Source organism: Astyanax mexicanus, chromosome 18 (assembly GCF_023375975.1).
Source record: "Astyanax mexicanus isolate ESR-SI-001 chromosome 18, AstMex3_surface, whole genome shotgun sequence".
NCBI classification, from domain to species: Eukaryota; Metazoa; Chordata; class Actinopteri; order Characiformes; family Acestrorhamphidae; genus Astyanax; species Astyanax mexicanus.
This window is the reverse complement of record NC_064425.1, coordinates 22630855-22646492: the sequence shown is the minus strand read 5'-3', so window position 1 is coordinate 22646492 and position 15638 is coordinate 22630855. Positions and strand designations below refer to the sequence as shown.

Genomic DNA, 15638 nt, shown 5'->3' with positions numbered 1-15638 from the left:
TTGAAAAATAAGCTAAGTGGGACAGCATTTACTAGCACTAATTATGGCTAGCGCTAGCCGCTAATGCTGCTACTACCAGCTACAGTGGAAATCTGGAAATCTAAGCTTACTGTAAATAAACGAAAGCGCTTTACTCACCCAAATAAACCGTTTTCAGGAGAGAAATCTGTGTAGATTATTGTTAATTATACTGTCTTTATAGCCAGTCATCCACTTGAAGGAACACATAATGAATTATGTAGTAAACTTAAAAGTCTTAAACAAATCAAAATACTTTGTCAAAATAAGTGGCTCTTATCTGGGGTGCTGTTAACTTGCGTTTTCTGACAGCCAGTTTCAACATTAAGTTTTTAATGGTCTTTGCAATTGCACTTAAGGATACTTTCAAAGTTCTTGAAATTAAAAGTATTTTTTTATCTTTCCTTAGTTGAGTAGTTCTTGCCATAATATCATTAGAACATTACTCAAACAGGACTGTTCACTGTATACCAAGTTACTCTACTTATAGTATAGACTGCATGAGTTTAGTTGTAATCTATACAATGCATATATAATAATTTCAAATAGTGAAAAAACACTAAATTGAAAGTGTCCAAACTGGGACTGGGACTGTATATATGGTAAAATATTATGTCATGATGTTCAAAGACAAAATGCGTCACCAGTGGCAGACTCTTAAAAATGGTAAAATGTTCATTTATTTCTGCGCATAATCCAGTTAATCAGGACTCATTACAATCTTTGATAATAAAATATTTCCGTACTGTCCATCTGTACTTTATTATCATCTCACTTCTATTTCATTGTGTTCTATTTATTTGATACTGTCAAATTACACATTTCTCAGTTGTTTATCCATACACTCCTTAACTATTTTAGAATGCTGTTTTGGGTCCTGTACTGGTTTTTCCAGAGTTGCAGCCATGCGAGTGTGAGCTGGTTCACACTTTCCACTGTTGCCCCATCAACACTGACTACAGTGTGACTCCCCTGGTGCTACCTGAAGCTAAATTGCGTGTTGTTGATTTTAAAGGCCAGTTAGCTGGTGTGGTGCCACTTTGGCAAACACAAATATTACTGCACATATTTTACATGTCAGTATTCATATATAGTACCATTGGTTAGTATGATTTTGCCTATTGTCTAATAAAAGATTGGCTCATTTATGATCACGTGATACACCAGAAATAATAACTTGTATAGCTGGATTATGGTTACAATTTTTTTTTTTATCAAACAGCAAAATATTTACTCCTGTATGCTATCCTATATGCACACACACCGAGATAAGGCAGATACTAAACTTTCTCTCTGTATTTATATATATATATATATATATATATATATATATATATATATATAATTCTTTTTCATAGCTGTTTTGCTTTCTCTTTATTGTTGTTCTTTAATTTATGTCTCTTTTTGCTGTTTTATGTGATGAAAGAATGAGGTCAGCAGGCTTCCTGAATATACTGAGCACAGACCAGGTTATTCCATCAATGGATTTTTTCTTCCCTGATGGCACAGTCATATTCCAAGATGACAAAGCCAGGATTCATGGGGCTGGAGTTGTGAAAGAGTGATTCAGGGAGCATAAGATCATCATTTTCACACATGGATTGTTCACCACAGAGTCCAGCCCCTAACCTCATTGAGCCATTATTAACCTCAACCTTCTACCATCATCAATGCAAGATCTTGGGGAAAAATTAATTATTTTAAATTACATTAAATTAATTAAAGTTAAAGGTGGTCAGACGAAAATTAGAGTGTAATTCTTTGGTTTTATATATATATATATATTATTTTGGTGGTGAATTTTTTTTTGGCCAGCCAGTGTATTATATATATTGTCTTCTCATTATATGCACAGTGACCACATATACTAGAACTCTGCATTAACACTAATAAAGCCTAATTGGTCCTCCGAAGACCTGTTTTTGGTGATCGGGTCAAGTACAGATTTCACAAATAAAGTCGTATCTCATCTGTTCATGCTGGGGATGCATTTTAGTTGGCAACAAAATGTAAACAAAATCTAGTCAAAGTATATTCATATGCTATCCGGATACAAAAACGCATTTTAATGCTGGGTGTAAACAGGCCCTTAGTTTGGTATGATCCTGATTTTTGAAGGTAGTGCTATCACCATGACTAGATCCAAAAAACCCTGATGCCTTCACAAAGAAGATTTAAGATAAATACATTCACTACATTTCACAATTACATTTCACATGACTGCACACATGAAAACTAACACAAATTCAGTGGAAGTTGGTTGATCAAAAATAATACACTTCCAATATATTATTTTTATACAAATGAGAAATAATTAATCTGAAATGATAAACAATGTTTTTATTATCACCAGTCATAACAGCAGTTTCTCAATTGTTAAAACAAACAAAACATAAAATAGTGAAAAAATGCATATTATCACAATAACTGACGTTCAAATAATAATTGTCACTACATATTTGTGGTTCAGAGTGTTTTACATGTTCTATCAGAGTGCACTAAAGCTCTGTGTGTCCCTCAGGAGCTGCTCAGTGGGCTGCATATCTGATGTCCGCCGCCTCCACTGCTGCTAGTTTGGCCGCCTCCGTGCTGCTCACCATAGAGACAGACCCTGCTGGAGCTTGAAACATTATGGAAATATAGGCTGACTTTCCCTTGTTCATCTACAGCAGTGGTATCATATCAGCAGTGTGGCACAAACACTTACAGTAAAACATGGAATTTTCCGTGGCACAACATTAAATGCACATTAGCACTTCATACTCAGCTCCTTGCTTCTATATATATATTTTAGAATTTGCAGTGGTTTGTTTTCATAAGGTGGTCTCTGATTACAGTATCTAGACAAATCTTTTTTTTTTCTTTTTACAGGGTTGTCTAACAAAAACACAGACCTGAAAATATCTGCTCTGGTAAAGCAGGTAACATTAGTCTTTATCTCTGAACACTGAAACTGAAAAACATTTGTTTTTTTAGGCCATTCATTTTAGGCCAATACAGGAGTCAGTTTAATAGAACTTGAAGCGAATGACAAAACTGAGTGAGGAAAATGCTTGCTCTGAGCATAGAGATGTTACAGTTTGCCCAGTTAGATTACAGTGTAAAGACATGAAAACAGTGGCAATCATACTCTCACAACAAGATGTGAGATTTTTAACTTTTTTAATCGAGGTAATAAAATATATTTATGTAAAAATTATAAATACAGTATATATATTTATATCTATATATTTTCTATATTCTATAATAAACTATCATGTTCTACTTTTCAACTACAATAAAACTTAAAAATTCTTTTATTTTGATATTTTTCATATTATCACAGTTAGTCAGAAACCTTGTACCGTATTTTTCGGACTATAAGGCGCACCGTATTATAAGACGCACTATCAAAGAACGCCTATTTTCTGCTATTTTTCCATACATAGGGCGCATCGCATTATAAGGCGCGTTAAGTGACACTAGAAAGGGTGCCTATATCAAAGTGAACAGGGGTGGCGCCATGTTTCCCTTCCCCCACCGGGGGTGGTCGCTTGCCGGTGGAGCGTCTCAGTATACAAATCTAACGTTAGCTCTTTCAAGGTCAAACGAGTGCTGGATATTAATCTACACAGATTCCTCTCCTGAAAACTGTTTATTTGGGTGAGTAACGTGCTTCAGTTTATTTACAGTAAGCTTAGATTTCCAGATGTCCACTAAGGCTTGCTGCACCAGCGTTAGCATAGCTATCTGCTAGCACGCTAGCTAGTCACCTAAACTAGTAAAGTTAACCCAAACTTAAACGACAGCGTTACACTGAGTAATCCTGCGTGTTCTGGTAAAACAGTGAGATATTAGCTAGCGATTCGTCCCCCATAGCTTGTTTTAACACGGTAAACAAGCAGATTACAGGCTGATAAAACACACCTCTGAGAAAGTTAGCGCTTAGCATCTAGCTAATGCTAGCCAGGCAAAGCAGCACAGACTTACAGGCCGATAACTCACCTCTGAACGGTGAACGTTTAGCGATTAGCATCTAACTCTAATAATACTGCTCCAGCAGTATTAAAAGTGCTAAATTTAGAAAATACTGATCTCTGAACAGTGAAAAAGCTAGCTAGCTAAGCGGTTAGCATCTAGCTAATGCTATTGCTGCTCTGCACGGAGTGTGTGTTTACTGCTCCTTACACCTGACGGGTAAAATTTAGATAATACTGATCTCTGAACAGTGAATAAGCTAGCTAATGCTATTTGCTGCTCCAGCCTCGGAGCTGCACGGCTCTGGACTCTGTATAGCACTGAAACTCTGTATAACGCTGCACGGAGTGTGTGTTTACTGCTCCTTACAACCTGACGAGTAAAATTTAGATAATACTGATCTCTGAACAGTGAATAAGCTAGCTAGCTTAGCGGTTAGCATCTAGCTAATGCTATTGCCGCTCCAGCCTAGGAGCTGCACGGCTCTGGACTCTGTATAGCACTGAAACTCTCTATAACGCTGCACGGAGTGTGTGTTTACTGCTCCTTACAACCTGACGAGTAAAATCCATACAAAAGGCGCACCGTATTATAAGACGCACTGTCAATTTTTGTGAAAATTAAAAGTTTTTAAGTGCGCCTTATAGTACGAAAAATACGGTATATAGGTTTTGCTTTTTACTAATGTTATGATAAATGGACCAGTAGAAATGCTTAAAAACAACCAGGAATCAAATCTTTTAAACTGTATTCACTTTTTAAGTTGATTCTCAATTCAAGTTGAGAATGGTTTTGCCTGACAGCAACAAAATATATATGTACATTTTGACTTTGTTAGATGTGTACATGAAACCAGGAGCTACAATAATAGCACCGAATAAATACACATATGGAGAAAGTTATACTGATATATTAATGCAGTTGATGGCCAAAGTCCTAAAGTCTGAGCAACAATACATTTTAAGTTTAGTGAGCAAGAGAATATTAGGGAAATGTGGTACCAATTGCGAAAGATATTTTCTTTTACAGTGTAGTTGTCATTATCACATTACACATCAAAAGCTTTAATAACCAGCAGCAGATAAACTGTATGATTTTTATGCCCGTTTAACTCTTTGATTTGTTTAAAACCAGCATGTCTAGTGTTTACAGTTAAACCACTGTACTGACTTTCTGTAATACTGCAGCAAAATTTAGGCAGTGTTTAGTATTTGGAAGCACCTTTTAAAAAAGAAATAATATTATTTCTTCTGTATATATTACTATATAAACTTTTCTGTTATGCTGGAGATCAAGAAACAGTTCAAGTGAAATTATGAAAGTTAAAGTCACTGATCAAACTGTTTCATCATCATCTTGCGACTGAGTTCATAGGCCAGAAAGAGAGCACCGTTTGCAGGAAATGTCCGGATCAAAGTTGGGGTCAAACCTGAGTAAAGAGGCCGCACTCCTGGAAAGGAGAAAAAACAAAAGTTAATGCTGCTGTTCTAGTTATTCATTTCTTGTTAAGGTTTTCTCAGAATATGTGCATTCCCGGGTTTATACATTACCATATTTTTTGCGCTATAAGGCTCACCAGATTATAAGGCGCACTGCTCGTTACAATTATATAAATATAGGAATCATTCCAAACCCACATTATCTTTAAAGCCAGAGCGGCAGATGCTCTGCACTGTCACCGGTTTTGATAAAGCTGATCTAATGCCTTGGCCTTTGACAGCTTTAGTTCATTTTACAAGAGTGATAGACCAACTAGTGACCTTTAATGCTGAATTTGTTTAAATATCCTATCAGCTTGTTTAGCCTCTCTTTTGGGTAAATTAATTTAAGACTTTATTTCAATGTACTCTATCCTGTACATTCCTGTTCTTGTACTGTTGATACAGCCAAAACAATTGTGAGTTCCCTCTAAACTAAACATTTGAAATAATAAAAACGTTTGTTCTGTAATAACTACACAACACAATACTTGTACTTCTACTTTCAGTACTTGATTAGAAAAGTTTAGAATAAACTACTTGTAATACTTAAGTACAAAAAATGTTGAATACTTTAGTACTTCTACTTAAATGTGGTGCTTAACCCCTTAACAGACCTTGGCCTGTATACGGGCTACAGGTGAATGTGAAAACCCCTTTTCTCTGCAGTAGAATAAGTTATTTACATTCAGAAACTTTAAGGGTTTTAGAGATTATTCTACTGGAAAGTTGGAGAAGCTGCCTGTTCACTCTGTACTTTTAATACACCTATAATAATATCAGATTAGTTTTAAGAGAAATCAATCCCAAATTTTGCATAGGTGAAAATAGACATAAAAACTAGACAACTGTAACAAAACGAAAAGTTTGGAGGAAAATTACATGATTAATTTGTATTTAGGAATATATTGATTTTAACCTATTAAAAGTTCAAGAAAGTGTCAATTTTATAATTTTTTTCATTACATTTTGACAGTTGTAGATTTACATTATTTTTAAGTATTTTCTATTATAATTACAGTTAAGATTTTTTATAATGCTAAAACATGTACTACTTTGTAAAACAATAACATTGACTTCATTCATACACAATGAATGAATAATCACAAAATATTTTGCGCTGTGTCCCATCAAACATCTAGATCCACAGTTAGCAGAACTGGCATGAAGCCAACACAAATCTTGTCAAAGTTTAGCACTGCATTTAAATGGAGTGAACTGACAGTAAACCGACGGTTACCTTCATTTCGCACAATGCCCATAAAAGTCTTGAGAAAGCCGTCCTGTCGCCCAGCCAGAGACAACACTTGAATGCGGGACTTTACACAGTCTATTGGATAAACCACTATCCAGAGACAGGCCCCTCCAAACCCACCACTGAACATCAAGGGAACAACACCTGGCAAACAAAGGGAGACGGACATCTGTTAGAACCTCTATTTAGAACAGAATCTAATTCAATCCTTTAACATTTACTCAGCATATTTGAATTTTTACCTAAAATAAAAGAAAAAATTCTTATTATTTCTATAAAGTATTTTTATTTATAAAGTATTTACATTTTCATTCAACAATACTATAATATATACAAATACAAATGTATAGAAATTATACATTTATTCCATACACATATCAACTACAGCTCTGGAAAAAAGTAAGAGACCACTTCAGTTTCTGAATCAGTTTCTCTGATTTTGCTGTTTATAGGTTTATGTTTGAGTAAAATTTTGATTGTTGTTTTATTCTATAAACTACGGACAATATTTCTCCCAAATTCCAAATAAATATTTAGAGCCATTTAAAGCATGTATTGCAGAAAATGAGAAATGTCTCAAATAACAAAAATGTGCAAAGCTTTCAGACCTCAAATAATGCAAAGAAAAGAACGTTCATATTCATTAAGTTTTAAGGGTACAGAAATCAATATTTGGTGGAATAACCCTGGTTAATCACAGTTTTCATGTATCTTGGCATGTTCTCTTCCACCAGTCTTACACACTGCTTTGGATAACATTATGCCACTCCTGGTACAAAAATTCAAGCAGTTCAATTTGGTTTAATGGTTTGTGTTCATCCATCTTCCTCTTAATTATATTCCAGAGGTTTTCAATTTGGTAGAATCAAAGAAACTCATCATTATAAGTGGTCTCTTATTTTTTTCAAGAGCTGTATGTTCTGTTTTTTTGTCTGTACAATCTATTTTATTTTAGAGGACAAAGGGCAAACATTAGCATATTATTACTAATACCAGTACTAATAGTGCAATAGTCAGATTACCTATGTCCTCCTTGCTCCTTCCCATGGCACGAGCAAAAAGAGATCGGCTCAGTTCATAGCCTCCAAAAAAGCAGAAGTAGCCTGGAATCTCACGTACTATTGTAGTGGTCAGGCCCTGATAGAAACCCAGAGGACCATTTGTCTTTAAGACATTTCTGACCACAGACCACACTGTGCTGAGAAAGAGAGAGAGAAAGAGAGAGACTGAGATAAAGGCCTTCATTCAAGCTAATAAGTTACAAAAAAATAAATGCACCTAGAAGGAAATGTAAGACTGCAAGGCTGAATTAATAAATAATAAAAAAGAAGCTGTTGAGACAACAGCATAGTGTGGAAAAACATTGTCTTGTTTGAATTTTGCAGCATGTTTTCAGAAAAGGTTACCTTATTAACATAATGCCTCCTGACACAGATTCATTGGTTGTCTACACCAAGACAAAAAGCATCCCTCTTCAAGGATAAGTCCAGCTTTTGTTTTATTTTTTATGTTTGTGTTATGGGTGCAACTGTTTTTTATTCCAGACTTACCAAAATCATTAAGCTAAAAAGCATTTTTAAATATTACTGAATGTTACCTTTTCTGTCCACTAGCGATCTTGCCTGATGCCTCCATTTCATGCATGGCCTGCAGGCGACACTTCACTAGTTCGGTGGGACACAAAGCCAGAGAGGAAAAGATGGAGGCCACAGAGCCAGAGCAAGCTTTCTGAATGTCACTGAAACACCACACACCTTTCATTAACCACCCCAAGCCTTCATTACCCCTCACACAGCATCAGAGATTACAGCAGTTTTTCACACATTTGCAACAATTTGTAATTACTGCCAATGGGACCCAATTCTTGTAACACTTTCATCATGCCTGCATAATAACTGCTAATTACTAAAACATATGTTGCTCAACTCTTTCAGATCCCTCATGGTTTATATTCTTCAAATGCTTTTATTTCCACTCTGTTTAATCATTTCTCACTTGGAACTTAATGAAAGGAGGTAAGAAATTCATTGAAACATCTAAAAATTAAGTTAATTTAGTTGCAGTTCAGAAATGTTGTTCATTGAAACTACATTCTATTATATACTGATATACCAAAAGTCATGGGACAAGAACAATTTCATGGTTCATGGGACAATTTGTGGGTACACAAATTGTACGTAAATAAGGTTATTCATCATTACACAGTTCTTGCGCCAATGTTACATAGCATACTTAGCTGAGTCTGGACCATTAACAACATAAGTGTTTTTTTTTTCCCATTACACATCCGTGGACTTACCACAATGATTTTGAATGTATTTTAAAGTAAAACATTCTACATATTGTTGCTCTTTATATGGATGAACCACCAGCTACACTGTGGCAGGTTATACCAGCAAGTAAACATTATCCCTGTCTCCAGGAATGTTCACTCTAGACACACATGTAGTTTACTTTATTGTAAAACATATAAAGTAAACTACATGTGTGTCAAGTGTAAAAAATTTTATATTGTATTATTATAATATTTACAGCTAAGCCGCCAGTAACTTTAAATTTACTCAGGAAACCAAATATCTTCTAAAGGCTCATTACACTATTAGATATAATAATAATAAAAAAAAAAATCACCTGAGCTCAGTTCCTCTCTCCAGCCCAATCGTAAAGCGCACCACATCCTGGCAGAAGCCGTAACTCATGAACAGCACAGCGTTCTCTGCGATGTTGGCCAGCAGAGCCGGGGTGGTGCCCTGGTACAAGCCTCGCAGACCCAGTTGTTTGGAGATGGACACGAAGCAGTGAACAAACCCTCTGTACATATTGGGGAAAGTCTGCATCTTGACCTTGGCGGTGTCAAATGGCTGGCCACAGAGCACACATGCTATACCACCTGCAACACAAATAAGGGTGGAAATGTTAAAACTGTGATTCTCATGTAACATACAGGTTCACCATATCGTAGGGGTTGGTTTACATAAACAACTATATAATGTGTACAGATAACAGATAAATCAAAAACTATTTTACCGTTTTCTATCTATAGAGTTACATAATTTCCAATTATTTAACTATTTATTTCAAATAAATGTGTTACCTGACACTCAAATAATACCTTTTATATTTAGTATGAATTTATTTTCATATTTGCTGTTTAGAAGTTAAACAACCCCAAGGTTTGTTTTCAGTTTATTAAACACACAGACAGTGTGCTAATTACACAATCTATGTCGAGATATGCTGCATTCTTCTGGTCTTACACAACAAGTGTTAAACAGTAGTGATAACACAGCTGATACCTGCTAGCTGCTAATTAACAGACTGTCTTTGAAACTATATGTCCATGTAACAGTATCAATGTAGAGCAGGGGTGTCCAAACTTTTTTTGTTGGGGGCCAGAAGGAGAAATATATTTAATGTCCCAGGCCACACTCTGTACTAAAACAAATATTGAAATATACCACTTTAAATAATACTTTTTTCCTGATTATTTCATTTACACACCATTTTACTTGACTTACTATCTTTATCTTTGACAGTGTTGTGTAAACTAAGATTTTTCAAATTTCATGATGTCTCGTAATATTAAACTCCTTAATTACTGCAACTTTTAGACATATTGTCCCGTTTTTCTGCGCTAGAAATGCGCACCCTCTCCTCTTTGGCCCGTTTTTCTGCACTAGAAATGCGCACTCTCTCCGCTTTTAGACTCTTTGGTCCATTTTTCTGCGCTAGAAATGCGCACCCTCTCCGCTTTTAGACTCTTTGGCCCGATTTTCTGCGCTAGAAATGCGCACCCTCTCCGCTTTTAGACTCTTTTGCCCCGTTTTTCTGCGCTAGAAATGCGCACCCTCTCTGCTTTTAGACTCTTTGGCCCGTTTCTGACACCTAGCGTTCAAACTTTGAATCTCACATTATAAAAACCTGCTTAACAGCAGGCCAACTTTCATTCTATTTCTAAAATACCTCCAAAAAAGGAAACGGGCCGCAAATGGCCCGCGGGCCGTAGTTTGGACACCCCTGATGTAGAGGAAGTGTGAGACATTATAAGAAGTTGAAATACTCTACCACATGCTCCAGCTGACAAGTCTATGATGGCCTGAATGACAGGATTCGGTGCCATGATAATAAAACCGCCTTTGTATAACAAGCTGTCAAAAACACAAAACAATTTCTCAGGATATTCATTTAATTTGATTACACAGATTTCACAAAGTAATGGTTTAACAAGGATACATACAGTTGTCGTACCATAAATCCTTATACAAAATTCTTATCATTTTGTAAGCCAACATTTGAAGTTTCTGCAATACAACTTTTATATTGTCCACCATTAGTCTTAATCTAAACAGTAAACTACTGTAAACATACCAAATTCTATTGTAAGATCTTCTACTCTAACTATGGACTTGATATAACACAGTGTACCAACACCAGCATATGACATGGCTCTCCAAACAACCACTGATTGTGAAAACTTCACACTAGACCTCAAGCAATTTGGACTGTGTGTCTCTCCACTCTTCCTCCAGACACTGCTCCCTTGATTTACAAATGTAATTTAAAATTTACTGATGATCAGTGATGGTTTGGAGAGACATGTCATCTGCTGGTGTTGCTCCACTGTGTTATTTTAATTCCAAAGTCAGTGCAGTGTTTTCCCTGAAAATCTTACAGCACTACATGTTTGCCTCTGCTGACAACTTTTATAGAGAAGCGGATTTCATTTTCCAGCAGGACTTGGCACACTGCCCACACTGCCAAAAGTACCAATTGGTCTTATATAATATTCAAAATGTCTGAGATAGTGATAGTGATTTTTTTTTTTTAAATTAACTGTAAGCCATGTAAGTATGTAATATATATATATATATATATATATATATATATATATATATATATATATATATATATATATATATATATATATATATATTAGTTTGACATTTTGAACTGATTTATTGAATTGAAGTTAGTTTTAAGGTAAACCTGTACTTGTATTTACTGCTATTTGTCTGCTATCTATTGTGCTCATTTTCCCATGCTCACTGTGTCTTGTCTTGCACTATGTCTGTCTTTGTACTGATTAATGTCCTTCTGCACTGGAGAACTAGCCTAACAGAATTTCATTGTACTGCACAACCCAGTATCAGTATAATGACAATAAAGCTGAATTGAATTGAATTCAGTTGAAGCTGGGAAACCGGCATAACCAGCTTGACTAGCTTTTTATTTTATTTTTAGCAGATTTTGTCTCTTATCTACAATAAAGTGGCAGAGTTGCATCAGCTTTAGATAATATCATGTGCACAGCTTAGTATTCTCTCTCTCTCTATATATATATATCTTTCTCGTTCTTATAATACTATATTAATTAAACATACTTATTCCTTATATCAGCCTTTGTATATCCTTATATCATTGAGTTTCTGAGTTTTGCGTAAAATGGGACAGATACTAGTCTTACCAGCTGGTACAGCTTCAGAGTGTATGAGCTTTAAGTCCTTGAGCAGTTTCCTTATTATTACGCTCAACATAACTCCTTATATACACAGGCTGAACCCAGAACAGCCGAGTCCTGACCTTTAGCTGTGTCTGTAGCTGATTTGTATTAAATAGCATGTATTGAACAGCCTTTAATAGCTGTGTTCCCCTTAATAAGCTTAATATTGGAGTGTAGGAATAAAGAGGCTCATACTCACAGCAGCTTCTCGACTCCTCTCTTCCTGTGTTCAGGTGTTAGCACGCCTCAGTGCTGATCTCAGGCCAGTTTAAGTGTCTCTACCTAAGACTACAGTCTTCCGCGGGCATTATTAACGCGGCTCCTTCCAGCCCTCTCTGTCTCTGAGTGTGCGGGTTTTCCGGTCACATGGAGTAACAGTGTATCTTGCCGTATTCTGAAGGTATGTAGCTTTAGCTAAAGGGTGTGCCGCGCCTCCTTGAGTATGGCGACTTCCTCACACAGTGAGGAGACAGGTAAGGCTGTGGTTAAGACCGAAAACACTGTTTTTTGCTGGTATATTATCGTGGAAATTCGACAGTTGCTCGACCGCGTTCATTATAGGCTGTACACTTGAGCCGGATTGACCTAAGCCTTAAGGGGTCTACTGTAAACCGCATGCAGCGCCTAAACTGACCACTAGGGGTCGCCAAAGTTCTGTGAGACGGTTTTTAATTAAGCGCAATAAGGTTTTATAAGAGTTCTTCAGCTCTATGATTACTGCCGGCCAAAAGTTTTAGAACACCCCCCTTTTTCCCTTTATTTTTTGTTTTAATTAAAGTACTTCAATAACTAAAAACTGAAAAAAAAAAAAACAGTTTTACAGATGCATCCTTAAAAAATAATATCATTGAAAAGTTACTTCATTTCAGTATTTTAGTTCAAAATGTGAAACTCATATTATATATAGATGTTTTACACACAGAATGATCTCTTTTAAACATTTATTTATTTTATTGTTGATAGAATAATCTCAGTAAATTAGATTATTATTTAAGACCAACTGGTACTTTTGGCAGTGTGGCACTGTAACAAATTACATCAATGTCGAAAATACCAGGCGGAAAAAATAACGTATTTTACACACATTTTGTGTGTGTAAATTAACTTCTTGTAATCGCAAATGTGAAGCTTGGGGGTCCCTTTGTTAAAATGACATCACAACTCAATTAGATTTTGTCTATTTATGACAGTAAATAAATGACAAACGTTGTCTTTTTTACAGACAAACATATAAGTACATCCTCTACAGAGAACAGAGAGCTTCATACTGTAATGTACAATTACTGTTTATTTGTGGAATTTATACAATTTTATAAAATGTAATCATGAACAGTTTCTTTAGTTTTTTTTTCTCAAATATATCAATATAAAATGTGTTCAGAAATATGTTGAATATGCTGGCATTTGTGTTTATATGTTTATATATTCCTTGTAGATGTAATGTTTATCTTATGGACTATATGTTGAGATTCGTGCACTGAAATACTGGGGGTAATGCTCTGAAGTGAGTAGCACTAATATACTGTACATAAATAAATATACTAGATAAACTGAAAATATATTAAATATACACAAATATGCAGAAACAGTAAGGTCCTATGACATTAAGTACCTCATATCTACTAAGATAATTGAACAGAGAAAAACAATATAAATACAAATATTTGAATACAATATGCTTACTTACTGTGTAGATACAACATTGTCAACAGGTGGTGCTGTTTTCATTGTTTCAAGAAATTTCTCAGAATGTTGTCACAACCTCATCATTAAGGAACATTGCCATATGCAAGTCTATTCAGATTAGATTGCTTTCAATTGGGTCCTGGGGTAATTCTCTTCATCCCAGGAGCACCACACCTTTTCAGATTGTCACTATGATTGTTATATTATATTACCAGAAGTAGCCACTCGCTTGTCTTGCGTTTGGTGATGTGAGGCTTGAATAAAACTCTCTTCACTTGAGCCAATCTGAAGACCACATGAAGTTTGGAGAGATTGTCTGTAGAGATTGATTCTGCAATAAGTTGGCAACATCTGTGCACTATGGACCTCAGCATCTGCTGACCTTGCTCTGTCATTTTACACTGCCTGAGTGAGTTGCTTTCATCCCAGTCGCTTCCACTTTGTTATAGTATATGGACTTGTTGCACAGGTGACATCGAATCATTGTACCACTTCGAAATTGATGGAGCCCCAAAGAGATGTTAAAACAATGTCAATTGTCTTCAGGAAAGATTGTCTTCAGCACAGATCAGAGATCTGTGCAATACTAATTTTTGCTGTTGTTGCTGCATTTAACAATAGGTTACCATGCACTGTTTCAAAGGTTATCATGCACTGTTTCATCCTTGTACAGGATTTGTTACTGTTGCTTATTTTCTGTGACAAAGGGTTTTAACAACAGTGAGGCCACCATATCAACAGAGGTGTTAAGTAGTGAAGTACAAATTTGTTACCTTACTAAAGTAGAAATTTTGGTTATCTATACTTTAATGGAGTAATACTTTTTCAGATTACTTTTAACTCTACTCCTATTTTATTTCAGCTTGTTTTCATTCCTATCCAGATAAATATCTCTATCCAGATAGAGTAATCTGATTTTGGTTAGATGTAGAGAAGTATAAACATATACCATTCTGACACCCTATTGGTTTATATGTGATCCATCACACCTGCACTCACACTCCAGCAAGAACATAGCAGATGTTTGTAGTCTAGTATGAAGATGATCTGTGGCAGAGGCTTAATCAAGAGAACTTGAGTGAAATGTTCCAACTAAGTGCTTTAATATATTTGCATTGTGCTAACTTAAATTTCTGAATCAGTTTCTCTGATTTTGCTATTTAGAGGTATATGTTTAAGTAAGATGAACATTGTTGTTTTATTCCATAAACAACGGACAACGGAATTTCTCTAAAATTCCAAATAAAAATATTGTCATTCAGAGCATTTAATTGCAACGATAAAAACAAGAAATGGCTCAAATAACAAAAAAGATGCAGAGCTTTCAGACCTCAAATAATGAAAAGAAAGTAAGTTCATATTCATAAAGTTTTAAGAGTTCCGAAATCAATATTTGGTGCAATAACTCTGGTTTTTAATCACAGTTTTCATGCATGCCTCTTGGCATCTCCACTAGTCTTACACACTGCTTTTGGATAAATCTATGCCACTCCTGTTGGTTTTCAATTTGTTGGTCTCTTATTTAGATGGTGCATCTCAAAGTTTTATACGTTAACATTTTAGTCTAACATTTAAAAAAATGTGTTGTGGGGAGGGGAGGGGTAGGGGTAGTGCATTATAGGCTCATATAGCACGGCCTAAGCTTTTGTTTTTAATGGCATTTTTCCCCATCTTAAATAATGTTTTACTTTTATGCTTTAAGTAGTTTTGAAAGCAGTACTTTTACACTTTTACTTCAGTAAAA

The 15638-nt window shown here is 35.4% G+C and overlaps 1 protein-coding gene across 1 annotated transcript; it reads right to left on the bottom strand.

Annotated features, from left to right (window-relative positions):
• Positions 1-4635: 4635 nt before the first annotated feature.
• slc25a15a (solute carrier family 25 member 15a) lies at positions 4636-12813 on the bottom strand. The gene is made up of 7 exons (XM_022679404.2): positions 12408-12813; positions 10774-10856; positions 9340-9598; positions 8306-8446; positions 7731-7906; positions 6694-6852; positions 4636-5425 (listed from the first exon to the last, which is right to left on the bottom strand). Exons 2-7 carry the CDS (start codon positions 10826-10828, stop codon positions 5304-5306), a joined length of 912 nt encoding a protein of 303 aa, XP_022535125.2. The 5' UTR covers positions 10829-10856; positions 12408-12813; the 3' UTR covers positions 4636-5303.
• Between the last annotated feature and the right edge of the window lie 2825 nt (positions 12814-15638).

Coding starts and splice junctions, on each gene's coding strand:
- slc25a15a (XM_022679404.2), bottom strand. CDS start 10,828: ATGGCACCGAATCCTGTCATTCAGGCCATCATAGACTTGTCAGCTGGA. Junction 8,447..9,339: donor GAGAGAGGAACTGAGCTCAG/GTGATTTTTTTT, acceptor GTGGTGTTTCAG/TGACATTCAGAAAGCTTGCT. Junction 7,907..8,305: donor ATCGCTAGTGGACAGAAAAG/GTAACATTCAGT, acceptor TCTCTTTCTCAG/CACAGTGTGGTCTGTGGTCA.